The 25,252-nt window shown below is 48.0% G+C and overlaps 1 protein-coding gene across 12 annotated transcripts in view; it reads right to left on the bottom strand.

Annotated features, from left to right (window-relative positions):
* Positions 1-4,792: 4,792 nt before the first annotated feature.
* The window catches only part of IKZF1 (IKAROS family zinc finger 1), a 98,301-nt gene continuing 77,841 nt past the window's right edge, over positions 4,793-25,252 (bottom strand). For 5 of the 12 annotated variants that reach the window (XM_039235682.1, XM_039235683.1, XM_039235681.1 and 2 more), the window contains 4 exons: positions 24,024-24,191; positions 19,674-19,799; positions 15,015-15,149; positions 4,793-6,952 (listed from right to left, as the gene is read on the bottom strand). In XM_039235682.1, the coding sequence (XP_039091613.1) occupies positions 6,243-6,952; positions 15,015-15,149; positions 19,674-19,799; positions 24,024-24,191 (1,139 nt within the window). In that variant the 3' untranslated portion in view covers positions 4,793-6,242. The remainder of the gene's footprint in view (positions 6,953-15,014; positions 15,150-19,673; positions 19,800-24,023; positions 24,192-25,252) is intronic. The other 7 variants (XM_039235690.1, XM_039235684.1, XM_039235691.1 and 4 more) reach the window with 5 other exon arrangements.

Genomic DNA, 25,252 nt, shown 5'->3' on the forward strand with positions numbered 1-25,252 from the left:
CGGGCTCCATTTCCTCCTGTTAGACGGCTTGAGGGCAGGCTGCTTGGGGAAAGGCTGGTAAATGCCATCAAGCAGGTGACATCACATTGGCTCTCGACCTGATGCTCCTGGTCCTGGTGCCGAGAAAGCCCGAAGGCATCAGAGCGCTGCCCTGGCCTGTGGAGGAACACGGGGCTCCCTCGTGGGTGGCCCCAGAGCCCTGCTCACCCATCTTGCACTGATTGCTCAGTTCCTTGAGTTTCCTTTCGTGCCTTGCCCGGAAGCCGTGCAAAAAACCCCCATGACTTATGGAAAGCTGAAGGGATTCTGTTCCTTGAGAATCCACATGCTTTTGATGAGAAGGCATGCTGCCACTGAGGAGTCACAAAGTCTTCAAGACATTTGATTTTGACAGAAAATATGACTATTTAGCAATGGGGCTGGGGATCTTTGATCTCTGAGCCCCCCGTCCTGAACATCGGCTCCTTCAATTTCACACATTTCAAACATAGGAGCACCTGGGGGCTTAGTCGGTTGAATGTACTTTTTAATAATATTTATTTATTTTGGGGAAAGTATAAGCAGGGGAGGGGCAGAGAGAGGGGGACAAAGGATGAGAAGCAGGCTCTGTGCTGATAGGCTGAGGGTAGGAAGCCCGATGTGGGGCTCAAACCCATGAACCAAGAGATCAGGACCTAAGCCAAAATCAGATGCTCAACCAGCTGAGCCAGCCAGGTACCCTGAATGTCTGACTCTTGATTTCAGCTCGGGTCATGATCCCAGGGTCATGAGATCAAGTCCCATGTCGGGCTCTGCACTGAGCATGGATCCTGCTTGGGATTCTCTCTCTCTCTCTCTCTCTCTCTTTGCCCTTCCCCTCCTCACTCTACAATTAAAAAAAACAGTGCAATTTTTACATTTGCAGCACTCATCGGAACACAAGTGAAGTGTGCAAAAGCAGCAGTCTCCAGTGGAAATGATAAAATGCCACCCTGGGGCTCCCCACGAAGACATAGAGGGTGGGGGTGCTCAGGGGCTGCCCCAGGTATGTTGGGGACAAGGGCAGGATGCAATTAGCATTGCATCCAAGCATCACTTCCACTCAGCTTCTTCTGGACTCTCCGCACCTGCTGCCTGCTCTTCACAGCTTGCTGCATCCCACCTGGAATCTGGTGTTTACCAGGCAGACCCCACGAAGGGACATCCTCTCTGGGCCAGCCTCTCCAGAGGGGGGGACCTCATCATTTGGGCCCATCGAGTGGATGTACCACCCACTGGCAGTGGCAGGGACCAGGGGAAGGCACATGGACACTCATGTTTCAGTGTCAAAAGGATGTGCTGAGAATAATCATTCTTATGATGCTCAGAATAAAGCATCATGAAAACCAAGAGATGGAGACAATCAATCACTTTGCTGGTGGCTCTTCACATCAAGATTTGAAACCTCACCCTCACCCTGTAGCCACATCTGGGACTCCAGGATGAGCCTGCAAGGTGTGCACCTGAGGGCTGGGGAGGCCCGGGATGCATTAGTGCCATGGACACCTTTCCTCTGGATTCCTTCAAATTGTGTTCATTAAGCTTCCTAAGGACGAGGGCTGCACAGATGCATGCAAACCCGTTCCTCACTTGAACCATCCGACCCACCCTGTTGACAGTGTTTTTCCCCTTAGGCTGAGCTCAGCTTATCTCTAAGTAGATGTAGATATTCTTCATTCCCTGCATCTGTGATCACTGAGAACTAACAAGGCACAGCCATAAGATGGTGGAACCGATTGGTTCACGCTCTTGTGGTGAGCTCACCCAAGGAGGCTTCCTCAAGATTCTACCATGTCAAGTGCTACTTTTGAAGGTCTCCTTGGGGGACTGATGCAGGGCCTGACGGAAAGAGTACAATCAACCTACTTCACTAAAGTTTCACCTTGTTTGCATCACGCGTTCTACTGTGTAGACCATGTAGGCCTAGTGGGTTGTGCAGACCATGTAGACCTAGTGAGTTACCTCATCGTGTTTGCTAGGTCTGAGCCCATCTGATCTCGGGCTCTCTCTCTGAAAGGGACAGAGGATTTCTTCCCTGAGCGTCTGCCGTACCTCGGTTCTGCCGCAAAGCTCACACAAGCCTTCCGGCACTGCCGGGCCCTGGCCTAAGGGTCAGGACCATGACAGGTGGCCACCGGTGGTCAGTCACTGTCCCGTCGTGCCTCCGTAGCCATGGGCCCGCCCCCTAGGCATTATGCAGTGGGCTGTGAAGAGCTGGGGGTGGGGGGTGGGGAACTAATTATTGCCCACTATTTCTACCCAGCCTCAAATCCACATTGTGAAGCCAAGGACGGAAACCGGGCATCCTAGACCGAGCGTAGCTGCGGACAGGCGGCAGGCAGCATGCTGAGCTGCTCGGCTGGGCTGCAAACACCTCAGATGCCCATGATCCCACGGTTCCCAGCTGGGGCTGCAGCCGCCTGCCTGCGCTGGGGGGAGGAGTGCATAGTTCATGGTCGTCCCGCAGGACCCTAGACTCCACGGGTTAGGACAGACAAAGTGTTTGTTGCATTTATTGTTCTACCACTACAGAAAAAAGCATTTCAAAATGTGTACAAAAGGACCCTCTATCTCGCCGGGGGCACACCCCTTGTTCACAGCTAAACAGAAATAATTTAACATCACCAGGGAGGCGGATGGGAAATACAACTGCATTTTTTTTTTCTCATTTACAGTCCCGTACACATATATGTTCCAGAATGGTGGATGAAGACCCCAAGCGGCACTGGCTACACACACAACATCATAGAAAAGTATACTGGAAAGTATGTGGAACAATATTGCATATTAATTCCTGGTTACATCTGCTCACTACACACCAAGACCACACCAACTGTGGACGTGCTTGTTTCCCCAAGACTGAACATCTTAAATAAATCGCATTTGGTTCATTTTTTAAAGTGAAACACACACACACACACACACACACACACACACACACACATACACACACACACACACACACACTCTGAACTGAATATGACAGCTGTCTGGATTCTGGGTAGAGCCGACCCTTTGTTATTGCTGAAATGTAGGAAGTGCAGGAGAGAGCCATACGTTTGCTTTCCGATCCATGTAAGTCTATTTGATCTCGCTTTCATTTTGGCAAGAGCGTGACACTTATCAGGGTTACACAGGAATCAGAACAAACAAGAAAAAAATCCCCACAAAAAGAGAAAGCAACCCCCCACCCACCCCCCCCAAAAGAACAAACTCGGATGCCTGTAACAGTAGCTTTCTTTCGCAGTGAAGACTAAGATTTCTTCATGTGGTGGATTCTAAATTGAAAGTGGAACCATGCTAGTGTCTGAAGTGACAGGCACAGGCACCACCCCTTGGTGATGGAGTGGAGATGATGCAATTCTCTTTTAGTGACTCTTTGGATGGGGCAGCGTGTGCTCTAAGGTACACGTCACAGAAGGGACCTGATAAGGAGCAGGTATTCAGGCTTTCGGGCCACAGGAGCTCAGAGACAGAGGGGCAGCGATTTCTTATTGTAATCCGCCGGTCACCCTGCAATAGTGACCCTCTTGCCTCTGATGTTTATTTTAAAATACGGGGGCATGAAACCTAGGCACGCTTCAGATCATATGGGTTCTCAGGACACACAGTCACACCATCCAGCAGCAGAACAGATCACAGAAGAGAAAAGGCGTGAGGTCATGCAAAATCCTACAATGCCAGCTAGAAGAAACACGTGAACGGCTTTTGGTACAGGATGTGAACACCCTCCTAACATAATTTAATTACCGGTTGACGTTATATGAGACCTTTACCTGCAACACAACAATCTCAAAGAAAAATGCTGTTGTAACAAACCACCACAAGGAAAGGCCTGTAAATAGAGGGTTATGTTGGCTAGAAAAGACAGTGAGTAGAGGGGAAGCATTTTAGCAAAGAACATTTGTAGCCTCTATTTACAGTTCTGGGTTACGCTTTGTTTGAAGCCACGGGGGTTGGGGGACAGTGGGGGTGGGAGGCAGGGGAGTTAACTCTTTTCAACCAACTGGCTCTGTGGGACCACGGAAGGGAACAGGGCAGGTCTGAGTGGCCCCAGCAAACTGAAAACGTGTGACACCTCTCCCACTCACCTTGAATATACTCAGAAAGACTTTCTCTGTGACTGCGTATGGAACCGCCAGCGCCCCCTATCTGTCTCTATGGCACTCTACCCAGGGCCTTTGCACAACCCTGTCTCAATCAATGCAATTAAGTTCCTTTCCACTTTCAAAATACCATCCCTGTCCTGTAAGCCAAGAAATGTGAGACTCAGGGATGGTACCTGTGGACGCCAGCCTTTCAGCATAACCGAAACGCACATGGGAAGGTTTGTTTCTGAGGACTGAAGGGATAGACTCATTTACAGAATTTTCAATGAATACAGACAAGCGCGGGTCAGGGGCTATGGTGCGGAGGGGAAATTCTTCCAGCACGCTTCTCCTTGGAAGGCTTTCCCAGACCTCTGACTAGTTTAGAACAAGAGCAGTGTTTCTCAATGAGGGGTGATTTGCTCTCCAGGGGATATATGGCAACATCTGGAGAGATTTTGGGTTGTCGAAGGGGGGTACTACTGGTACCTGTTGGGTAGTGACCTTGAAGGACTCTACGTATGTGAAGTACTGTAGTAAGTATTTTAGAATCCTGCAGGAGAACCCCCCACCACAAAGAATTGCCCAGCCCCAAATGTCAAGGGCACCGTGACTAAGAAACCTCGATTTAGACTAAATGCAGAGGGTCTGATGGACAATCTTTCCTCTGTTGTCCTTTTTCCCCATGTTCACCATGGTTCAGTTTTGGCGAAGACACCTAAACATGTGAAATTGTGTGCTCTTACTTGCCTAGGTGGTTGGGATTATGATCCATAACGACAGGATGAACCTTGAGGTCTATGCCTCTGGGATCGGATCCGAATCACCAGACACCTCAGCTAGGCTCCCGACAGCATGGCTGGGGACGGTTCTAACTCCAGCACCATCTGTCTCTTTCCTGTCAGACCCCACTGGCCGGTTTCGCGATCGCTCCCAACCATTCCTTTCCCAGGGAGAAAGGATGCGGGGCCACGCCTCTTGTCCACGTGCAAGCACACAGGACTGCTTTGTCCTTACGGGCGAGTCTCACACTGTCTCAAAGTTTAGTTTCAAACACGTATGTCCTGTGTGTGAGCAACATCACCTGGGCCTTGCCTGCCAGATTCCCTTACTCTGAAAATTAATAATCACTCTGAATACTGCTTTTATGGGTCTTAAAACCTGAATAATGCAGAATGAGGGCAGGGAAAGGAATTTTACCCACCAACAAGAACAACAACATAGTTGAAATGGGGTCTAGGTTGGGCCTCTCAAGGAAAACCAGGCTTCTGGCTGTCGGTGGAAGCAGCCAGGGAAGGAATGAGTGTAGAATTTAAAATACAGCCTTGGTTTCGCCGGAATCTGACCATGTGAGAGGTTCAGAGGAACTAAGGTCCACGTTTCAGGACGGATGTTAGAAACGTAGTGATGGACTCTGGGCCATGAAAGGCACGACGGGAGGAGGCAGAGGGTGGCGACTCCAGACCTCCTCTAGGAATATGGAGTTCAGACCGCTGTGCTCCCCCCCAAGCCTTAGAAGGCTGAGCCGCACTACAGAGGTTTGGAAATCAAGGAGAGACCAACATGCTCTCTGCTGCCCCCCTTTGTCCGGGAAGTCCCACTTTCCTCCAACATTTTATCTTTTGTGCAGGCTGTGACTTATAACAGCATCTTCCTTTAGAAACTGCAGCCCTAGATGCGTGCGGTCAGAGGCTGGGGCTTGCGTTTCTAGACCCTGCTGTGCTGGGGGCGCTTGGGGGTCCGCTCCCAGGCTCATTCCTTCCCGGGCTCTGACCTGTTTTCATCAAACTTTCTCTGAAAGTGATGAGTCCTACAGAGTTGGGGGGGTGGGTCTTCCAGGAAGCCACAGGTCGAGGGGACATCAGCTAGCAGTCCATGGCAAACATCTAGGGAGAGAGCAGTTTGGGGGGACTCCAAACGTAACCCTGCATCTAACCATAAAAAAATCACCCTCGCGTTCCAAAGCAAATCAAACAAACCCCAACCGACTGGAAAATACAAAACGAAACTAAACAAGGAAACCACCGAGAAATCCGAAGCACAAGGTTCGGGTTCAGTCCGCTCTGCGGGCAGGAGGGGAGGGCCTGGCCCCCCAAGCCCCCTCCGGGCGCTCTTCTCCGGTGGCCGACGGGGGGCTTAGCTCATGTGGAAACGGTGCTCGCCCCGGGTGATGTGAGACGAGAACTCGTAGCGGTCCTGGCTGTGATAGCCGCACATGTTGCACTCAAAAGGGTCACGAAAGCCGTGACAGCCCATGTGGATGGTGTACATGACGTGGTCCAGGAAGAGCACCCTGCAGTGTTCGCACTTATACACCTTCATGGGCTCCCCGCCCGTGCCGATCACGCGGAAGGCGTCCTGGGAGCCGTCGGAGGCCGCCCGCAGCACGTCGTAGGCCGCGTGCTCCTCCTTGATGGACAGGCCATTGCGGGCGTGGGGGTTGATGTGGTTGGTCAGGTAGATGAGGCCACCCCGCTGCTCCTCCGTATTGCTCTCGGTGTCTGTCGAGTCTTGGCAGCTGTTGCTCGGGGACGCCTCCCTCTCGGAGGACACGGACTTGGCCTTGGAGAGCAGCAACAGATTCTCCACGGCGCTGTCCTGGGCCGAGTGGTTGGACCGCGGGGGGCCCTCCGCGTGCGGCTTGTGCAGCTGGTACATGGGGCTGATGACCGGGACCACCTCCGAGCCACCCGGGGGCGTCTGCACCAGCGGGCGCAGGGACTCGGCCCCCAGGTAGCTGATGGCGTTGTTGATGGCTTGGTCCATCACGTGGGTCTGCATCATCTCGTTTTCCTTCTCGTAGCTGGCACTGCTGTCGTAGGGCATGTCCGACAGACACTTGTCCCCTGTGGGAGGCAGGCGACAGTCAGTGAGGCTGCAGCGCCACGGGGGGGGGGGGGCGGCGGCTGAGATCTACACCAGGGGTTGGCCCCCCTTTCACATCGGGGTGTCTTAGAGCTCAGGGGGACACACAATGCAGACACCTCCAGGATGGGGAGGGTGGAAGTGTTTCTGCCTGTGGTCTCCAGCTCCGGGACCTGCCCAGAGTCAGCCCTTAAACTCCCCTCACCCGACAAATGAACCAGTGAACCCAAGTCAACCCCAAGTCAACGCAGGTCAACAGAAACAGCAGAAACCTTCCAACTAAATACTAAACCACTCCTTGTGTCTTTTACTATGAATGTTGTTATATTCACTTTAAGATGAATATTTAAATGATGTACTTTCAATACAGCGTTCTAAGTTGAGTTGCAATAGCTGGTTAATTTCTCATAAATTTATGTAATTACCATACATGAGTACATCATTATTCACAAGCATGTGCGATATGCTCACCTATAACAGTATTGCAGGACGGGGTTTTAAATTCATAACTTCAATACTCAGAATAAAATTTTATCAAAAGATAAGATTTCTGGTAAGAGCTATAGAAAGTGGATTTTTGGCTTGGAGAGGAAACATGCTCAGAGTCCTGTGTCGACATCCTTCCCGATTCTGGTTCCACTTGCCTATTCATCACTGGCAGGACCAGAGGCATGTGCCACACAGGTGTGTGTGTGGGGAAGCTGGGCACAAAGCAGGGAATCTAAGAGGAGGGGGCGTGTCATTCGTCTGTTCTTGCCAAAAATTCCTGAGCATGAATGGTGCACAAGGAACCACTATGGAGGACTCTCCGTGCACCAGCGACCCCTCAAGAAACATCCAGTCTGAGAGTGAGCAAGCTCCCCAGGAAAGGTGAACCCCGAGACCAGCTCTGGCTTTCGAGCAAACGTTTTCATAAAGAAGTAAAATGAATTGCCCTGAAGATGTACCTTCTTGAAACACTGGTTACAGGTTCATGGTTATAGGTATGAAACATTGGTTATAGGTATGAAACATGGCGTAATGAGCGAACTCACCAACTGTCTGCACTCTGATGGTCAGGGCTACTGATGTGCTTTCCGCTGGCATGCTGGTTTATGAATACATCAAAGCACCTGAGGCATACCTGAACTGTTTACATTTTACCACTCACTCTGTTTCTTTTCTTCCTCCAGCATGTCTATGTTGAGCATTGAGTGTCTACTGGACCAGACAGGAGGGGCAGGCAGGTGAGCTAGTAAAAAGGGTCCCATGCTCAGCAGCACACAGCTGACAGGGGACACAGACATTAAAACATGGCTACCAAAACAGTGCATCCCAGGCAGAGAAGCTCTAGGAAGCAAACAGACGGCGTGGGTAACACGGGCTTCTGACCTAGAGTCGGCCAGGTGAGTGGGGCTCGTGTCACACTGCAGGCAGCGAGGGATTCTGAGGGGAGGAGGAGCCTGGAGCTTTGGAGAGATAGGGCGAAGGTGGTGGGGCCAGAGCCTGGGCACAGGGCAGGGCGGGGGTGGTATCTACCAAGCAGAGGCTTTGTCTGGAGGAAAATGAGAAGCTCTTGAAGGGTGTGAAGGAAGCACCCTTCTTAGTAATGAGCAGAAAGTACAAGTCAGAAGGGGCAAAGGTAAGTGGACTCAGAGACTCTCCTAAGAGTCCAGGGAATGGCTGGCCGGTGGCAGGGGAGAATCCCACACCTCCCACAGACACCAAACATCGAGGTCTCCTGCTCATTCTTAGCAACAGGACAATAAACCACCTAGTGGTTCAAAAACTTATTAAGTAATCCTTCTCATCAAATTTTTCTGACCACTGAAGATTGTCCAGGGAAATGCCCCGTCACACTGTAGAGTATCTTGCGTCTCTCATTTCTTGCTTGCAAAAGAGATTTATCATAAAACAGCCTGCCTGCCTTCATTCTAATCTACTGGCCGTCAGGAGAGGCACATGGCCTGATAGTGGTGAAGTGTGATCTTCAGATTACAGAAGGAAACTTTGCTGGCCACACCCTCTGCAGAAAGTGAATAGAATGGATGGAATCTCTCCACATGGCAGATGGTAGGGAACACAGACATGGTGTTTCTGCCCATCAAAAGTTAGAAGAAATAATTGGATAGCATTGCTGAAACCATACAAGGTTTTTTTTGTTTTGTTTTGTTTTGTTTTTGTTTTTGTTTTGCCTTTGCGTTGAGGTGCTAAATACCTTGTTGCTCTAATTCTAGAACAGAATGGATCTGTCCTGACTTATGCGCCCCATCTATCCCTCTACCAAACCCTGGTAGGGACAAGATGGGGCACAAATTTTGAGGCCAATTCAGATATATATCGAAGTGCTTAGAGCCTCATAAAAAATGGTGTCTTCCTGCCTAATCATCCTGTTTCTCCCTAAAGTGTGGCTCTTTAATTTCCCAAGCAATCACTAAAATCCGTTACTTTTAAAACTTGGTCTCAATAACAAATGGATGTAGGAAAAGAACTCACAGATTTCAGATTCCTGTGGCATATTGAAACTACCCACAGAATTTCTCTTCCCTAATACTCCACAAAGTGAGAAAAAGAAAAACCCACTCAGTTCACTTTGGCAATGAGCTAAATAAAAGAACACATTCTAATGAAACACATAGTTCAAAAAAAAATCAAGGACCAAAGAAAGAAATTTCTGACATGAGACATACAGTAAAGGGTGGCCACTGATCTCACTTCCAAAAACCTCAAGTGTGAGTCAACAAAGTTCTCAGCATTCTCCCTAATATCCTCTTTTCTGTAGGGAGCCAATTTAAATAAACATCCTCTTCCATTTCTGACCCCAAAGCAGTGGAAACCTCAGCTGGCAAGAAGCAGATGAGTGTGAGGTTGGCTTTCTCAATATGAGTGAGGTCCTCTAGACGGTAGCTGAGGGGAAATGGTCCTAAGCCCCTAGTGTCCTCCTGTGGGGCTGGGAATCACTCTCCAACCAGGTACAGTAGTAGCTGGTTTAGGACATTTAACCAAATCTCATAATATGAGGGAGAAGGAGGGGGGGGAAGAGAGAGAGAGAGAGAACAGAAAGTCTTATAACAAAGATTGCACTTTGCCTCACCTGAACTCCTTCTTCCCCTCTATCCTTGGCATTCTTTCAGCATTTAGAAAAGTCGACAGCTCTCACAGGGAAAAAAAAATGCCTCCCATACAGTGGGAAGAATGTCCAAACAGCAATCAAACTCTATCAGCCCAAGGAGAATAAGCAAGATTACAAGAAATGTCGAGATCACCATGAAAATACTTTCTAGCAATTCAAAGGAGGAAAGGAAGTAAAACAGACCAATAAACCCATCGTAAGAAAAAAGCTTAACTTAAGAAGGAAGGGAAATGTCTCATAATTACTTTGTGACATGAACTCCGTAAAAAAAGCACTGAAAGACAGCATGCTAAAACAACAGAAGAGAAGTGAAAAAAGGTTTCAGATCTCAAGAAACAAAATGAGGTCCATTTTTTTACAGAATGAGTCCATGGACTAGAAGCAGTGACTAACAGAATATAAGCTACTAAAAATGGAATGATTGACACAGAGGAAAAACAGAAGATAATAAATGTGAATAAATGTAAAATAAAAAAAAGACAAAAAAGAAACTTAAGGAAATGCTAACAGATATGGAAGACAAATTACCCAACATAAGGACAACTGGTATCCCTGGCACAGATCACAACAGATAAAACAAAAGATGTCTCTGCAAGGAAGATTATTTCTCAGAAATAGAGAGAAAACAAGGGATTTCCCAGATTAAAATGGCCGGAACTTTTTTTTTATTCAGAATGCAAAATACCAAGACACATCCTAGTGAGGCTATTTACCTTTAAGACTATTTAACTTAAAGAACTATTCAGGTGTTCAGGAAGAAAATGGAAATCACCTTTAGGAAAAACAAAATCTCAGACTGGCCTTAGACATCTCAGCAGCATTCAACAAAGCAACGCCATCATGGCACCGCACACCGTCAAGACAGAAACGCAATAGGTAGACATCCTCAAACACGTGGCAACTGTGGAAAGAGAGCATCTATAGAATCTTCTTGAAAAAAAAAAAGTTGCTCAAACGTCCAGTCAGTCAAGAGATTAATCACAATAAACAGAAAGAGCCATAAAAGGACTGAGTCTGAGCCTTGAATCTATTTAAATAGAGTGTTAACAAAAAGTAGCTAAACTCCTGTGAATTAGGATTCTGGGAATAGAATGTGAGTATTAGGAAGCAGGAGGATGTACAAATAATACAACTGAACACTGGGGAGTAAAATCATGTCCTTATTTCCCAAAGCTGCGAGTCAGCAGATACTGTGTAAATGGAAACAAATGGATTAAAAAACTGATTTGAAGGTCTTCATGTTTTTCACAATGCAGTGTATCTTTTTAATCTTAGAAAAATCCTCTAAAAAATATCTTTCTGTGAGGAAATGTTTATTTGAAGATCGGCTATGCCTCCAGTTTTACTGGGTTCTTGTTCACCTCTTAAATTTAAGATATCTATACAAATGATATTTGCATTTTGAAATAGCATCTGTAATATGATAGAATCTTTACATCAGTATTTATTTCACACCTGTCTATCAATCCACCTGTTCATCACCTTAGCCCCTTACATACATACATATGGATAAAAATATTTTTAGACTAATGCCCAACTACTCTTAATATTGGTGATTTCTGGATGTTGGGTTTTTTTGGGTGATTTGAAAACATTCATCCTTGCATTAAAATTCTTTATATTAACTATGTGTCATTTTCATAATGCAACAGGGTTGTTTTTTTCTTCCCCGAAAAAGAAAATATACCAAGATAGTTATAATGCGTAGCAAGAATGTTAATTATTGTTATGTTCCTCTATTTCCTCTCCTGTATTTAAAAAACTTCCCTCCTACAATCACCGAACAGATGAGGAACACAGCCTTGCTGTGTAACATGACCATCCCCTTTCTGATGGGCTTTGTCAATCCTGTTGACCTCTATCTGATTATTCCGGGGGATGAGATCTTTGATGACACAACAGTGAGCAATGTTCCCGGCAGAGTAGAAACTTACACTCATGCCAAAGTTCAATTACAAAGTTTTAACCATAGATCATGTATTCAGTAAGCAAATTTATAGGTCATTCTGAGCAATGTCCCTGTGAAAATCATGTCATCTTACATATTTAAGGTGCTTTCAGAAGTTTTGATCAAAAGATTAAGGGATCTGATGATCCTTTTTTGTTTTTTGTTTTTTTTTAAATTTTAGAGATGGAGAAGCTGTGACAAGTTAATAGCTGTTGACTGAAATCCCATTGAATTGAAGTGAGGACAAGGTAGGCATTTGGGGGCAAAAAGAGGCGTTACTTTATATATGCTGAGTTGGTTGAATTAGCAATTTTCTTGGTTTTCTTGGGAAAACCCACAACTGCTTACACAGCTGCTCCCAAACCCTCCCTTCGAACCTCCATGCTGCTGTCCTCACACTTCTGTGCGCCCTCCCCTCAGGGGACTTCTAACATTTGCTTGGCTTGATCAGAGCTGGGTTTTTTCTTTTGTTGTTGTTTTGTTTTTGGGTTTTTTTTTTTTTTTTTTTAAACATGGAAGCATCTAAATCTCAGGACAACAGCTAAGTTGTGGCCTCCTCCCAGGTTGCCGCAGGAGAGGCTCACAATTAGTCTGATATAGTCTGAAGCCTCCAAAAGCTAAATCAGTCTGCAAATGTTCATTAAAGTCCTGAGCCTGACGTCTCCAGTTTCCCGACCTGGAGAAGGCAGACCCGGCTGATCAGTGACCGCTAACAATCCTCAGGAACGCTTGTTACTAGGTCTTTCTTTGCTCCATCTCCCCTCCTGGTGACCCAGCAACTGTCCTCTGCCTTGCCCGCTGCGCACCTTCAACTCTCCACTGCCCACTGCACAGCGCCCACAGCACACCACATGTCGCACACCACCCCTGCCCACTACCCACTGTCCCCTGCATACTGCTCACTGCGCACTGCATACCATCCACTGCATACCACCCACTGCACACTGCCCACCGCCTGTGAGGACCCTGTTCTCACCTAGCCCAGTGCGACCACCACAGCGGCCTATCCTGTGCACAAGGACCTCAGTGCCCTTCTGCTCAGGAAAGGCAGAGTCTCTGTCATTCTCCCCGAGTAAGAGCTCACATGCATGCAGGTGACCCCCACATGGCGTCTTTGGCCAGTGGTTTGCAAAAGTTTTTTAAGCACAATCCTTCTTTCCCCCACCTATGACAAGCCTCTAAAACCCCATCAAAGCCATAAAAACGTGGCCTCTCCTTTGTCCTCCCCGCTTCCCCTGCTGTCATCTGTCCTCTGGAAGCCTGGGCCTCATCACCTATTAACCCCATTGGAGACCCATTCTCTCCCAACGCACACTTTACATAGGCTCCCTTGTGGCCTCCACACCACGGCCTCCACTCCCCAGCCCCCCTGCCCCAGCCCCCATGCCCCTGTCACCAAGACTCTCTGCTCTGTCCCCTCCCTCCCATGCCACCACTGCCCCAACCTTCTGGGGCAGTCAACCTTTGCATGTGCGGTCTCTATTTTCCAAGGCGTGGCGCCCATGAAAAATAGATCAAAGCTTTTCCCGCCTACTGAGCTGAGGATGCATTTCTCACCTCGGCATCCAAAGGCCAGAGCTCTCTGGGAGAGCTTCCCTGAGGGTATGTGAATTAGCCCAGCACGTGTCCTGCTCCTCAGTCAGCCCCATATGTCCCCGGTCCCCCCCAGCCACCAGCATGACTATTTCCCTATGCTTTTATCTGTCTGTTCAGAATCCTCTCCCCTTCTTCACACGGATAGTGTGCTGAAATCCTACTCCCCCATTAAGGTCACTATCAGCTTCATGAAGCTTTTATTAGTCATCTCCTTTCCTGGCCATGACCCTTCCCCCATGATCCTCCTTCCTGGACATGACCCTCCCCACCCCGATCCTCCTTCCTGGACATGACCCTTCCCCCAGCATTCTCCTTCTCAATTATCCTCATGACAGTAGTCGACCTTCACATTGAGACTTCATAAATGTTCTCATGCCCTTGATGTTCATTTATGTTCACAAAACCCTGTGCGGTACCTAAAGAATGGAACCAAGGCTTGGAAAGGTCAAGTAATATGACATAGCTGACAGCGTTGACACGCGGCTGTGCGCAGACACCCCCAGGTCGGGCCCCCAGCCTAGTGCATTTCCACGCTTACATCAGCCTAACTAGCTCTCATTCTTCCTGCACAAGCAGCATGTGGCCCGATGATGGTCACTGGTGCATTTGTCTACCATCTGCGCTGGACAGCAAAGTCCTACAGGAAAGGGACACTCTGATCGTCCTTTTATCCCTCAAAGCACCCGGCACAGGTAGAGATTCAATGGAGAGAACTGCAATTGTGGCTGTTCCCCCCTCCCCGGTCACGTCTCATGGGCCAAGTTGCTATGTGATTCAGGGTAGCCCACCCAGGGGGTATTATGAACTCTGTGTGAAAAATGAGCATCCAAAGCTCAGAGGGGCTGCTCGGGCAGCGGGTGATTGGGCTTGTGAGGAGTCCCTGGCTGCGCTGGGCCCACGTCTCAGTCCCAAGAACACTGGTCCACCGACCCCTTCTACAAGCAGATCTCTTGGGTGCCCAGGATGCTGCAAGACCATGTCTAGGAAAAACTGCCAGGTAATGAATTCATTTTTAAGAAGTTGACTAGAAAAAACTCCAAGGGCACCGTGGTGACTAAGTTAAGTGTCCAACTCTTGGTTTCAGCTCAGGTCATGATCTCACAGTTTGTGAGTTCGAGCCCCATGTTGGGCTCTGAGCTAATAGCACAGAGCCTGCTTGGGATTCTCTCTCTCCGTCTCTCTCTGCCCTTCCCCTCCCCCTCAAAATATGTAAATAAATATTAAAAAAGAAAAACCTCCAAAATATTTAAGAAATGAGAAACCTACCTATGTTTGTTTTTTAAAAACTGAGATACTTTTTCTTCATTCTACTCTCAACTAATTAGCACCTGCATCTACACCACCCGCATAGTTGTTTGTTAAGAGACAGCAAACGTTTGACTCTTACCAACAAATTTCTGAGGCATAGAGCTCTTACGTTTGGCGACGTTACTTGCTAGTCTGTCCAGCACGAGGGATCTCTCTGATCCTATCTTGCACAGATCTTCTGCCATCTCACTGTGATTAGCTTCTTCTTTAATGACTAAAGTCAAAGACAGTGAGAGAGGCCAGTTTAGAAAAGCTTACAGTGAAAGGATTCGGTCGCGTCCAGCGTTAAATCTGACATTTGTCAAGCGCCTATAAGTGCCAGGCCCTTCAGGAAGATTATTGCTAATCTCCCCGGCAGCCCTTTCAGCTGGGACAGAAGCTGCCGACGGCCACCTGCTAATGACATCTGCCGGCCACATGTTATCTCCCGGGACCAAAGGAACAAACACCATCCCCGTCACGAGAAGATAGATGGGATTAAGTAACTGTCTCTCTGATGAGTCCTCTTAACTTTTCCAGTGCTCCCAAATCCACTACCTCGGTCAGTCCTGACACCAGCCTGTTGAGGATCAAAGAGCTAACTGTCAGAGCTAGAAATGACCTGAGGGTCCTATGCCATCGACGGGCACCTCGAAGGGATGAGCAGAAGAAACATGGCAACCCGAGATGGGCGACACAGGGAGAGAACCCAGAGCCCTGGATCCCTGAACACAAGCGAACTCTGGGAAATCAAGTAACACCTGCAAACTGCTAGACCCTGTGGGGGTAAATGTTGCCAGAGGGAGAATTTCCAGCCGACCTCCATTATTTCCATCGACAATTTGGTCTTCTGCAGAATCTGTCTATATTTTAGTATTTATGGTTGGGTTTTTGGAGATAGAACCCTTTCATGCCCCTGCAGTTTATCCTCACATATGAGGAGCGAAAAATGTCAATTAATTACATTTCAAACAGCTAATCAATCCTTCCGGCACCATTTCTGAATGGTCCGCTTAAATCCTGCTGCCCCATTTTTCCCCCTCTTCCTTCTGCAGATATGACGTGCTGATTCATCATGGGATCTATGGGGTCTTCCATTTCTATTCTTGATTTCTGTCTTTTCTCCAAAGAGCTCCATACTGGGGCTGCATTTTAATCCAGCACTAGGCATTACTCTTCCTTTTTAAAAATGCCTACTGTCTCATCTATGTTTCCCGATACACTTCGCCATATTCCAAATTTTGTGTTGCGGCCATGCCTTGATTCGGGAAGACTCGTGCCCGCAGTGTCTGACCCTCCCCCTCATGTTTCTTGCCTCAGCACCGCGTGGTAGCCTTCTTCATTATGCCCTGCACATTACTTGCTAAGATGATTTCTAACTATTTTATGTCTTCATTGCTATTATGAAGGCCGTTTTGGAAACCTATATTTCAAATTGGTTATTATCGCCGGTATATGTTATTTTTTAACATCGGAAATGCGTGTTTCCTGTTCAGTGAGCAGACATAATAGCCCACACCCTGATTGATATGAAGGATACAAACAGAATCCATGGAACCCAAGTCCAGTGGCGTGCACATGTGACCTACGGATCTCACATGCTTTGCCCACATGTCTGTCTTTCTCAGCCAAACGGGGCACTGCGGGGTGTTCTCCCTGCCCAAGGCCACAAGGCCTCCTGAGACTCTCAGGGTCATCACGGTGTGGGACAAAGGAGTCTCAGACTCCCAGGTCAGCGGCTACTCTGTCTCTGATGCATTTTCCTGCAAGAGCTTATAACACGATTTGTGTACCTGAATGATCACCTTCCAAGTGCTCAAGAGAAACTTAACTTTGTCCCTAAGGTAAATTGTGACAGATGACCAAGAAGCCTTTAGCTAAATAAAGTTATATTCAGAACAATTAAGCTCCCCTACATCCTTGCTAGGCTAGGCTTTGTTTTTCCCCAACCCCAAAGAATGGCCCCAACTCAAGGGGATTGGGGAGGGAAGAGGCTATCTGGGTGTCCCTGTGAGCACCGAGGGGGCTGGTCTCCAGCTCCATAGGGAGGATGGGGCATGAGACACACACAGAAGGCACGGGATCGACCAGCCCTGGCACAGCAAAGCTAAGTGACCAAGACACCCCCTGCCCACACCTCAGCAGTCCACTTCACCCACAAAATCCCAGATCTTGTCTTGCAGGACTTTGACTGAAGTGTTTTTATGGATTCCCTCCACCCCCCCGCAGCTTTCACCACATGCCCGAAGCCTTCTTGCCTCCCGAACACAAAAACACAAGGACCCCTCACTGCCATACCATATGCCAAATAATCTGATCACTGAAGGGAATCAATTAGCATTTCAGGACCAAGTTGATTCTGACCATGGGGTAATGTATATATTGCTGCCATACGCTCACTGACATGGCCAGCCAGCAGGGGAGAACTGTCAGGTGTCCATACTTTGGTGACTGAAACATGTGTTCAGATGAGTGGGTGATATGTGTCTGTACTCTCTGCCCTCGTTTCTACCTGGTCGGCCAGGCAGGAATTATCGTTCCTACTTAAGAGCACGGGGTTGCATTCAAAAATGGGCGCAGAGATGCAACTTGAACCCAGGTCTCAGGAACCACCAGAATGAGCCTGCTGTGACCTCCTAGCCTGTTTCTTCAGTAATAAAATGGCGGAGAAAATCAGTGTGCCCTGTCTGTGTCTCTTGTTCATTCTGTCTTCTCGACTCCATGGGTATGGTTCTAAAGTGAAATTCAGGTCACTCTATTCAAATAGGGCTCAGTACAGTAGATGATAAATTGCGGCAAATATCCGTGGGGTCGATGGCTTATTTTAACATGGGTTAGTCCATTTTGGAAACATATGGTTGAAATTGGTTATTATGCCTGGGATGTGCAATTTTTTTTACATCAGAAATGGTGTTTTTCATTAAATGGGCAACCATAAGGGCTCACATCTTGATTTACATAAAGGATACATACAAAATCCATAAAACCCACTGTCACTGGTCTCATGTTTGAGCTCTGGAGCTAAGATGCTTCCTCACGTGTCCCTCCTTCTCAGCAAAGCAGGGCACAGGGGCACTATGTCCAAGGTTCCATTCATTTATTTTTGGCAGGAAAATACAATGCCTACATAAAGCTTAAATTTTATTCTAAAGGAGCACCATCATCCTCTGAACCTATAGACACCACCTTGGGGTTTGGCCACAAATTGATAACTAGTACATGACTCTTAGGATTTTAATATCTGGCGTCCCCTCTTCTAGTAACCCTCCACACCTTTCCATTCTAGAAACAGACCTCACACTTTAAAGAAAGCTAAATGATCATTCGGTGGGATCTCCCCATTTTACAGGCAACAAGGGTAAGGCTCACCCAGAGAGGTCAACAGTCAGCTCCCAGACCCACAGCTAATCGGTGAGGCAGGCAGCAGTAGAATCACAGAGGGGTTGCTGTGTAAAATGTTGCCCCTTGATGCCAAAAGTATCCAATTTTTGGACCTCCATTTTTTTTTAATTTCTTTTTTTTAAGTTTATGCATTTATTTTGAGAGAGGGAGAGAGCAGGGGAGGGGCAGAGAGAAGGAGAGAGAGAGAGACCCAAGTGGGCTCCTCACTGTCAGCACAGAGCCCGATGTGGGGCTCGATCCCACGACCCTGGAATCATGACCTGAGCTGAAATAAAGAATCAGATGCTTAACCAACTGAGCCACGCAGGCGCCCCAGAATTCCATTCTGACTGTTCATCTCTCCTGTTCTCACCTGTCTTTAATCTGATTCTCTCGACCATATTTCATGCCGCTCAACTATCCACTTACCATGATTAAGAGAGTAAGTTGTATGTTATGTGGATTTAACCAGAGTAAAAATACAGTAAGTGATCACCTAAACTTTTAAATTATAAAAGCGGTCTGAGCATTCCCTGGCCAGTTTCCTTTATAAGCCATTCACTAAAGCCAGAACACTGAGTGAGGTTTAATAAACTTTCAGCGCTTAATTTCACTTCTGCTCCCGGGTCCCATGATGATTTTACCAGTGGTGGCGTCAAAGAAACAGCATTAGTATGGAGGTCAGTTTCTGTTGATCTATTCGTAAATTTCTTATGTCTTAAGAAGTTAGAAAGGTGCCTTTTTTAACAGCGCTGTCCCTTGGAGTAAATTCAGCCTCCTTTGACACCAGTGTGTGCCTCCTTCACTTTACATTATCTAAGATCAGAGTCAAGTGCTACCCAGTGATGTGATGTCACAGGCATCAAGGCTCATAAGAAAAAAACAGCCCTTCCTCGAATCCTGTGACAGCCACAATCCTCTTGACTGTCAGGGTTTTCCAAAGAGCTCACTCATTCCAGGCATGGAAATGAATGAATGAAAACCCAGCCTGAAAGCTTCTATTTGATCAACTTCATGAAAAAAAGAGTTTTTAAGACAAGATTTCACATATTTTGATGACTAAGCACAAAGAGTCAACTGATACTCCTGGTTGAATTAAAAAAATTACCAAAAACCAAGAAACGTTTCCCCCTCCCCCACAAAGTTTCTGGGGTCACTATTCTCTTAGACGCTTCCCCAGCTTTCAAGAGTGGGGGGTTCAAGGTCAGGCTGTCTCTGGTGAGATGAGGGCTTCAAAAGTTGGGAAGCACAGAGTTCTCCGGCCAAAAGCATCCTTCTGTCGGGGCGGTGGTGGCTCGCATGCCTGAGTTGTGCACCCGGCGCTGTGGGCCCGGGGTCTTTCTTCACCGCTTGCTGGGGAGGGTGAGCCAGCGCTTACCTGGGTACAGCGTGCCTGGAAGGCCCATGCTTTGCAAGTAGTTGTGGCAACGCTCTTTATGTTCCTCTAAAGAGCTTCGCTGTTTATAGCTTCGGCCACAATATCCACATTTGTGAGGTTTACCAACTGCAGAAAACACAATGGAGTTCAAGACCCCAATTAAATACTGGCCTTAGGTGTAATGGGAATGCATGCAATACAATCAATACCAAAAAAAGGCAAAAAAAAAACAAAACCCAAAACCCTTCTGTCTTGAGAGCTAAAGTGGACTCCTCTGTCAAAATTGCTAAGTTTAAAAATAGTAATGCCCTGGGTTTTCGTTGAATGTACCAAGACCTCATGTGACTGGTTTCATCTTCATTTGCCCACTATCCTAACTCTCAAATTCTCTTCCACTGAAATCACTGTTCTTTCGCTGGAGGAAATGGGCCACTGCGGTGTGCTCACATGGGTGCCACACGGGCAGAAACGTGAAGGATGTCCCCAGTTGGCTGGATGATACACAGATTCCCCTCTAAAGTCAGAGTCATCCATGTCTATGCTGGAGGCCAGGTCTGGCACGACACTGGCAACAGATCTAAATGCAGCCAAAATGGATTCAGTTCCAGAATGCTAAGCTGGATCATTTGAGGTCTTGAAGAAACCATGGTGGACAGATGTGCATTAATGACAATGAGCATTTGTTTCCCCAATATATTCTCTTGTTCTGGCTTTGAAAAGCTCTGTGTTCTCCCCAAAAGCTTAAGGATGGTGTGGTCTCTGGATCAGCCCTGTCCAAAAAAACTTACTATGACGACGGGTGCGTTCTTCATCCACGCTGTCCAATGTGATAGCCGTTGTGCTGTTCAATATGGTGGCCACCAGCCACCTGTGACTACTGAGTGTGCAAAGTCTGGCTAGAGTCATCAAGGGCTGAAATTTTGATTTTATTTAAGTTTAATTGATTCAACGCCACATATGGCTAGTGGCCACTGCTTTAAGCAGTGCAGCTTATATAAAGAGGTTAGTTCTTCCCAAACTTTATGGAGCAGTATTTTAGGGACAGAAGACTCACACCAAGAAATTCATACTGTGCCCAAGCTTAAAGACTTTCATAGCATTTTAAGAGATGAAATCAGTAAAGTATCTTTATTCATATAAGGAATATAAATTTCCATCCTAAGACTAGAATCTTCTCCTACTTCCTTCTCATGTTGTTAGACTTCACGTATTTGAATGTATTATGTAAAAAATCAATACCATCCAAATTGGAATGCTTGGTAAAATGGCTTAACCAAAGCTTCTACTGGTTGGATCTTCTCCTTAGGTGAACAGAAGCAATGGTTTGAGAAGACGAAGACAAAACCCAAAAAGTGATTTTTGGAGCATTTAACAGAGGAAGAGAGGGATTGATCTTTATCTGTAGAAAGCATTGTATCCTTAAATTGGGGAAGTAAACTTGAAATGTACATCTTTATCTGAAGAAAGCATCGTATCCCTAAAATTGGGGAAGTAACCTTGAAATGTACATCTTTATCTGAAGAAAGCATCGTATCCCTAAAATTGGGGAAGTAACCTTGAAATGTACATCTTTATCTGAAGAAAGCATCGTATCCCTAAAATTGGGGAAGTAACCTTGAAATGTACATCTTTATCTGAAGAAAGCATCATATCCCTAAAATTGGGGAAGTAACCTTGAAATGTACAGTGCTGCCTAAAACACACCTTGAAGCATAGCCCAAGATTCTGAAGGAAAGAAAGTCTCTTGCTCAGGTTGCTCCTTCCAAAGAAAGTGGCGAGGAAGGAAGGGTCTTCCCACCCTGCCAGACCACCCCACCCTGCACCAGTCTGGGACAAAGCTATAGTTACCTATCACCACTAATGTGTTGTTGGCCTTTGAAGCCTCAGGCCACCACCAGTCGCCAGGAAAAGCTGTGAGACTGAACATGGTTTTAGTGGAGTTGGGAGAGTGGCAATGGGCCACGGACACAATGGCACAGAATGTGACCCCCTTTGGGTTTGCAGACAAGACTGAAGTCTTCATTGTATTCTAGTGAAATCGTCTAACAGAGCCTCCCTCAGTGTCTTTTCCAAGAGCTGTATGGCTCTCTCAGGTTGGTGGAGTCAGCGGGAGCCCTGGGTCAATGGTATAGTACTATCTACTTGGTCATCAGCACATCCGTAATAGAAACAAGCTGTCCGAAGCCTACCACTCTCATGCATAATTACTCAAGTCATTGGCCATGCTTAGAACACGGTACCATCACGCCTTGAAGGAAATCCATGGGCATGGAGCCAGAGTGGTCTAAAGTACTGCATTGGATGTTCCAAACTTCACGATCAGAAGGAAAGAAAAGAGAGAAGCATCACTTCAAGGGTTAAGGGTGACTATGCAGGAGAGATCTTGGTCACCAATGAGAGGAACTGGGGAATTTGGTGGCATGGCTGGTGGCACCTAAGGATGAGTCTTGGTGTTTTCCACCTATTGGTTCCTACTGCCTCAGTGGGGGTACTGTTGGCGACCGTGCTGATATCCACTTGACCTGCACAGATGACAGACGTGAAGTTCCTTTGTCCTAGACCACCCAGGCGGTCGGATGGTCACATCTGAAGCCTTGTCATCTCCCTGCGCACCTTCACCTCTGGGGTGGGGGGGCAGCACACGCGCTCTGAGTTACTGACACACGCAAACACTGAAGAACACTCACGGTCCCCCTCCCATCCTGCCATTTGGGGTGGGCCATCTGTTCTCCCTGACCCCAGCAGCACAGCCTTTCCCCAGCCCCCAGCAGGTGCCACGCCCCACTGGGGGGAAGGGGTGGCACCGGCCTCACTGTCACCCCTGTGGACCTTAGCTTCGTACAGCTCCTCTCTTGGAAGATTTTAAGTTTTCTAATTAAAGAGCATTTGGGGAGCCTCCCACAGGTGGGCTACCAGGAAGGGGAGGAGCATGGGGAGGAGCTGGACCCCAAAAGGGAACTGGCAGTCCCAGGCCCCCACGACCACCCACCTTGCCTCCTCATGAGCTCCGGCAGGCACCCCTCCAGGAGAAAGACAAGAAACACTGGCTAAAATGCGTCCCGCGCCCCCGTCTAGGGCCACTTCCAGATTTACGCATTCATGGGGAATGTGTCTGAAAGTAAACCTTAGAAACTCACCTTCCACTGTGGACTCAAGCCCCTGCTTTTATTGAAGTCTCTCTCCTGAAGCTTCCTGCCCCGCCCTGGAGACTGGCTGTCCCCTCCCTGCACTCCCACTGTCCCCTCAGAGGCTGCTGTCACCACACCTGTAACACGTTGGTGCTTTGCGACCGCCCAGCTGCCTCCTCCACAGACAATAAATGTGGGTCGCTCAGTAAATGCTCAGTGGCCACGGAACAGGGCACAAGGAGAGGCCACTAAAACCTCACCATGAACTACGCTCCTCACATCTGGGAAGGAGACAGGTGACAGCCCATTCCCCGAGGTGAGGCATCCCTGCCTGCGGGGACAGCGTGGCCCTGGCGATGTGGAGCTGGTCTGAAGCCTCTCCCTGCCCCACGGCATCCTGCTCCGGAGAAGCCGCTGACCCCCTGATGGTCTGGATGATGGGCTCCCAGAGGGGGTACGGCATCCCTGCCGAATGGAGTGCCCCTCACTTTGCTTCTCTGACTTAGAGGACTGTGGGGCCCCTTCACAGACTAGCAAGGAAGATTCCTCAGGAGGCAGAAGATCCAACCTAGTCCCAGGTGGATGTGTGCTTCCCAGGTTGGGAGCTTTTGGGAAAGGGTCCAGCATTCATGATAAATAAGATTCTTGGCGACTGCGGGTTATTCCAGATACGTTTACTAACATCTGGTAAGAGCCTCCGAGTGGCCTCTCAGCAGAGGAGCGACTGCCTCCTGGCATGAGAGTTACACAGTAGGAGCCACTCAGGGCGGGGTCCCCCTGGTGGGCGGGCTGACAGGCGTGTCCCCAACCAGGACAGATAGCCGAGGGCCCTTCTCACCTCACCTCTCAGCTTTGCAAAGAAACTATGCCCGTGACCGCCGCTCCCGAGAACTCTGCGTTGAGCAGTAATACGAGGGGCTTAACAATTAAGATGAAGAAAGGTCCTTGGGAACTTTGGGGACAGTACCCGCGCACCCCGTGGGGAGCACAAGGCTGGCAAAGTCGCTTAGAGGAGCCCCACTTACCTGTTGAAACACTCTCTATAAACTGAGACTTCCGCATACGTGTGTGGTGTCCCACCCACATCATCTGGGTCCCAGGGGGTCAGAACTGGGGATGGGGCACCGTGCAGGACATGGGCGGGGCCTGGGGGGGGGCTCCCCGGGGCGGGAAGGCCTGCAGGGGGCGCGCTCCGGGGGGGCCGGCGCCCCAGAGGACCTACCGGAGTGCGTCCTCAGGTGGCCGGTGAGGGCGTCCCGCCGGCGGCACGCGTAGTTGCAGAGATGACACTTGAAGGGCTTCTCCCCAGAGTGCAGCTTGATGTGCCGGAGCAGGTTGCCCTTTTGCGTGAAGGAGGCCCCGCACTGGTTGCACTGGAAGGGCCGCTCGCCTGGGAAGAGGAGCGGGGAACCGGTGAGATCAACACTCTGCACGCACACAGGCACAGGTGCAGGGCCCGCGAGGAAGTTGTTTCCCACGGGGGCCCCGGTGACTTCCAGCCGCTGCAGGTTTGATAGAACACGAGGCTTTCAGACTAAACCTGCCAGCTCTTTAACGCTTCGCTGGTTGGGTCAATTTGATCTGAAAATCTAATTTTTTTTCCCTAAATCAGAATGGCACATCACAATGCAAATTCAAACTCATTTAAATAAAGCGACGGCAACATTTTGTGATGAAGAGCCACTCTTCCTGATCAGCAGTTTTGGAATAAACCAATATCCAATTTTGCGTGTTGTGGCATTTGGTGGGGTTTTTAATGTGGCTTTTTTTCAAAGGGTCTTTAAAATATGCCACTGAAGCAAGCAAAATAAAAAGGAAAGTCATTAAAAATGCATTTCAGGATCACAAGTTCATTTCAGCGTTACATTCTTATATTTAAATGAAAGGCACTTCATTATAACTGTTATAATAAGTTCTTTTCATTTACATTTCTCCTGTATTTTCCCTTTCAATTTCTTCTCCATTACCTGTCTGTCCCTACGTGGGCAAATCAGGAAGGAGACAGACAGAGAGAGTGTGAGGCTGAGAGAGAGAGAGAGAGAGAGAAAGAGAGAGATTGAATAAAATAAGAAGTTAAGAAAGAGAAGTCCAAAGACAAGTCCCGAATCTCCACCCCCACCCCCATGGTGGGGTATCCAAGCCAGAGCCACAGGGAGGTTTCTGGCTTTTTTTTTTTTTTTTTTTTTGCTTTCCTTCCCAAGTCCTGAATCCTCTAAGCTCTTGCTGGCCTCTATGCGCAGAAGATAAGTTGTATTTTCAGCACAAATATTCTAAGAGATGCACATGAGTTGCTATTAGGAATTCTGGGGGGGGGGGGTTGCAGCTGAAGGGTGGCCAAGAAAGTGTGGGAGCCTCTGCTGGGTGTGGCAGTGCCTGACTATATGCTGGGGTCCCACAGAGGGACACACAGGCATCTGTGGGAAAGAAATATGCTACAGATTGGTCCTGGGG

Source organism: Hyaena hyaena, unplaced genomic scaffold (genome assembly GCF_003009895.1).
Source record: "Hyaena hyaena isolate Hyena2069 unplaced genomic scaffold, ASM300989v1 scaffold_101, whole genome shotgun sequence".
Taxonomy (NCBI): domain Eukaryota; kingdom Metazoa; phylum Chordata; class Mammalia; order Carnivora; family Hyaenidae; genus Hyaena; species Hyaena hyaena.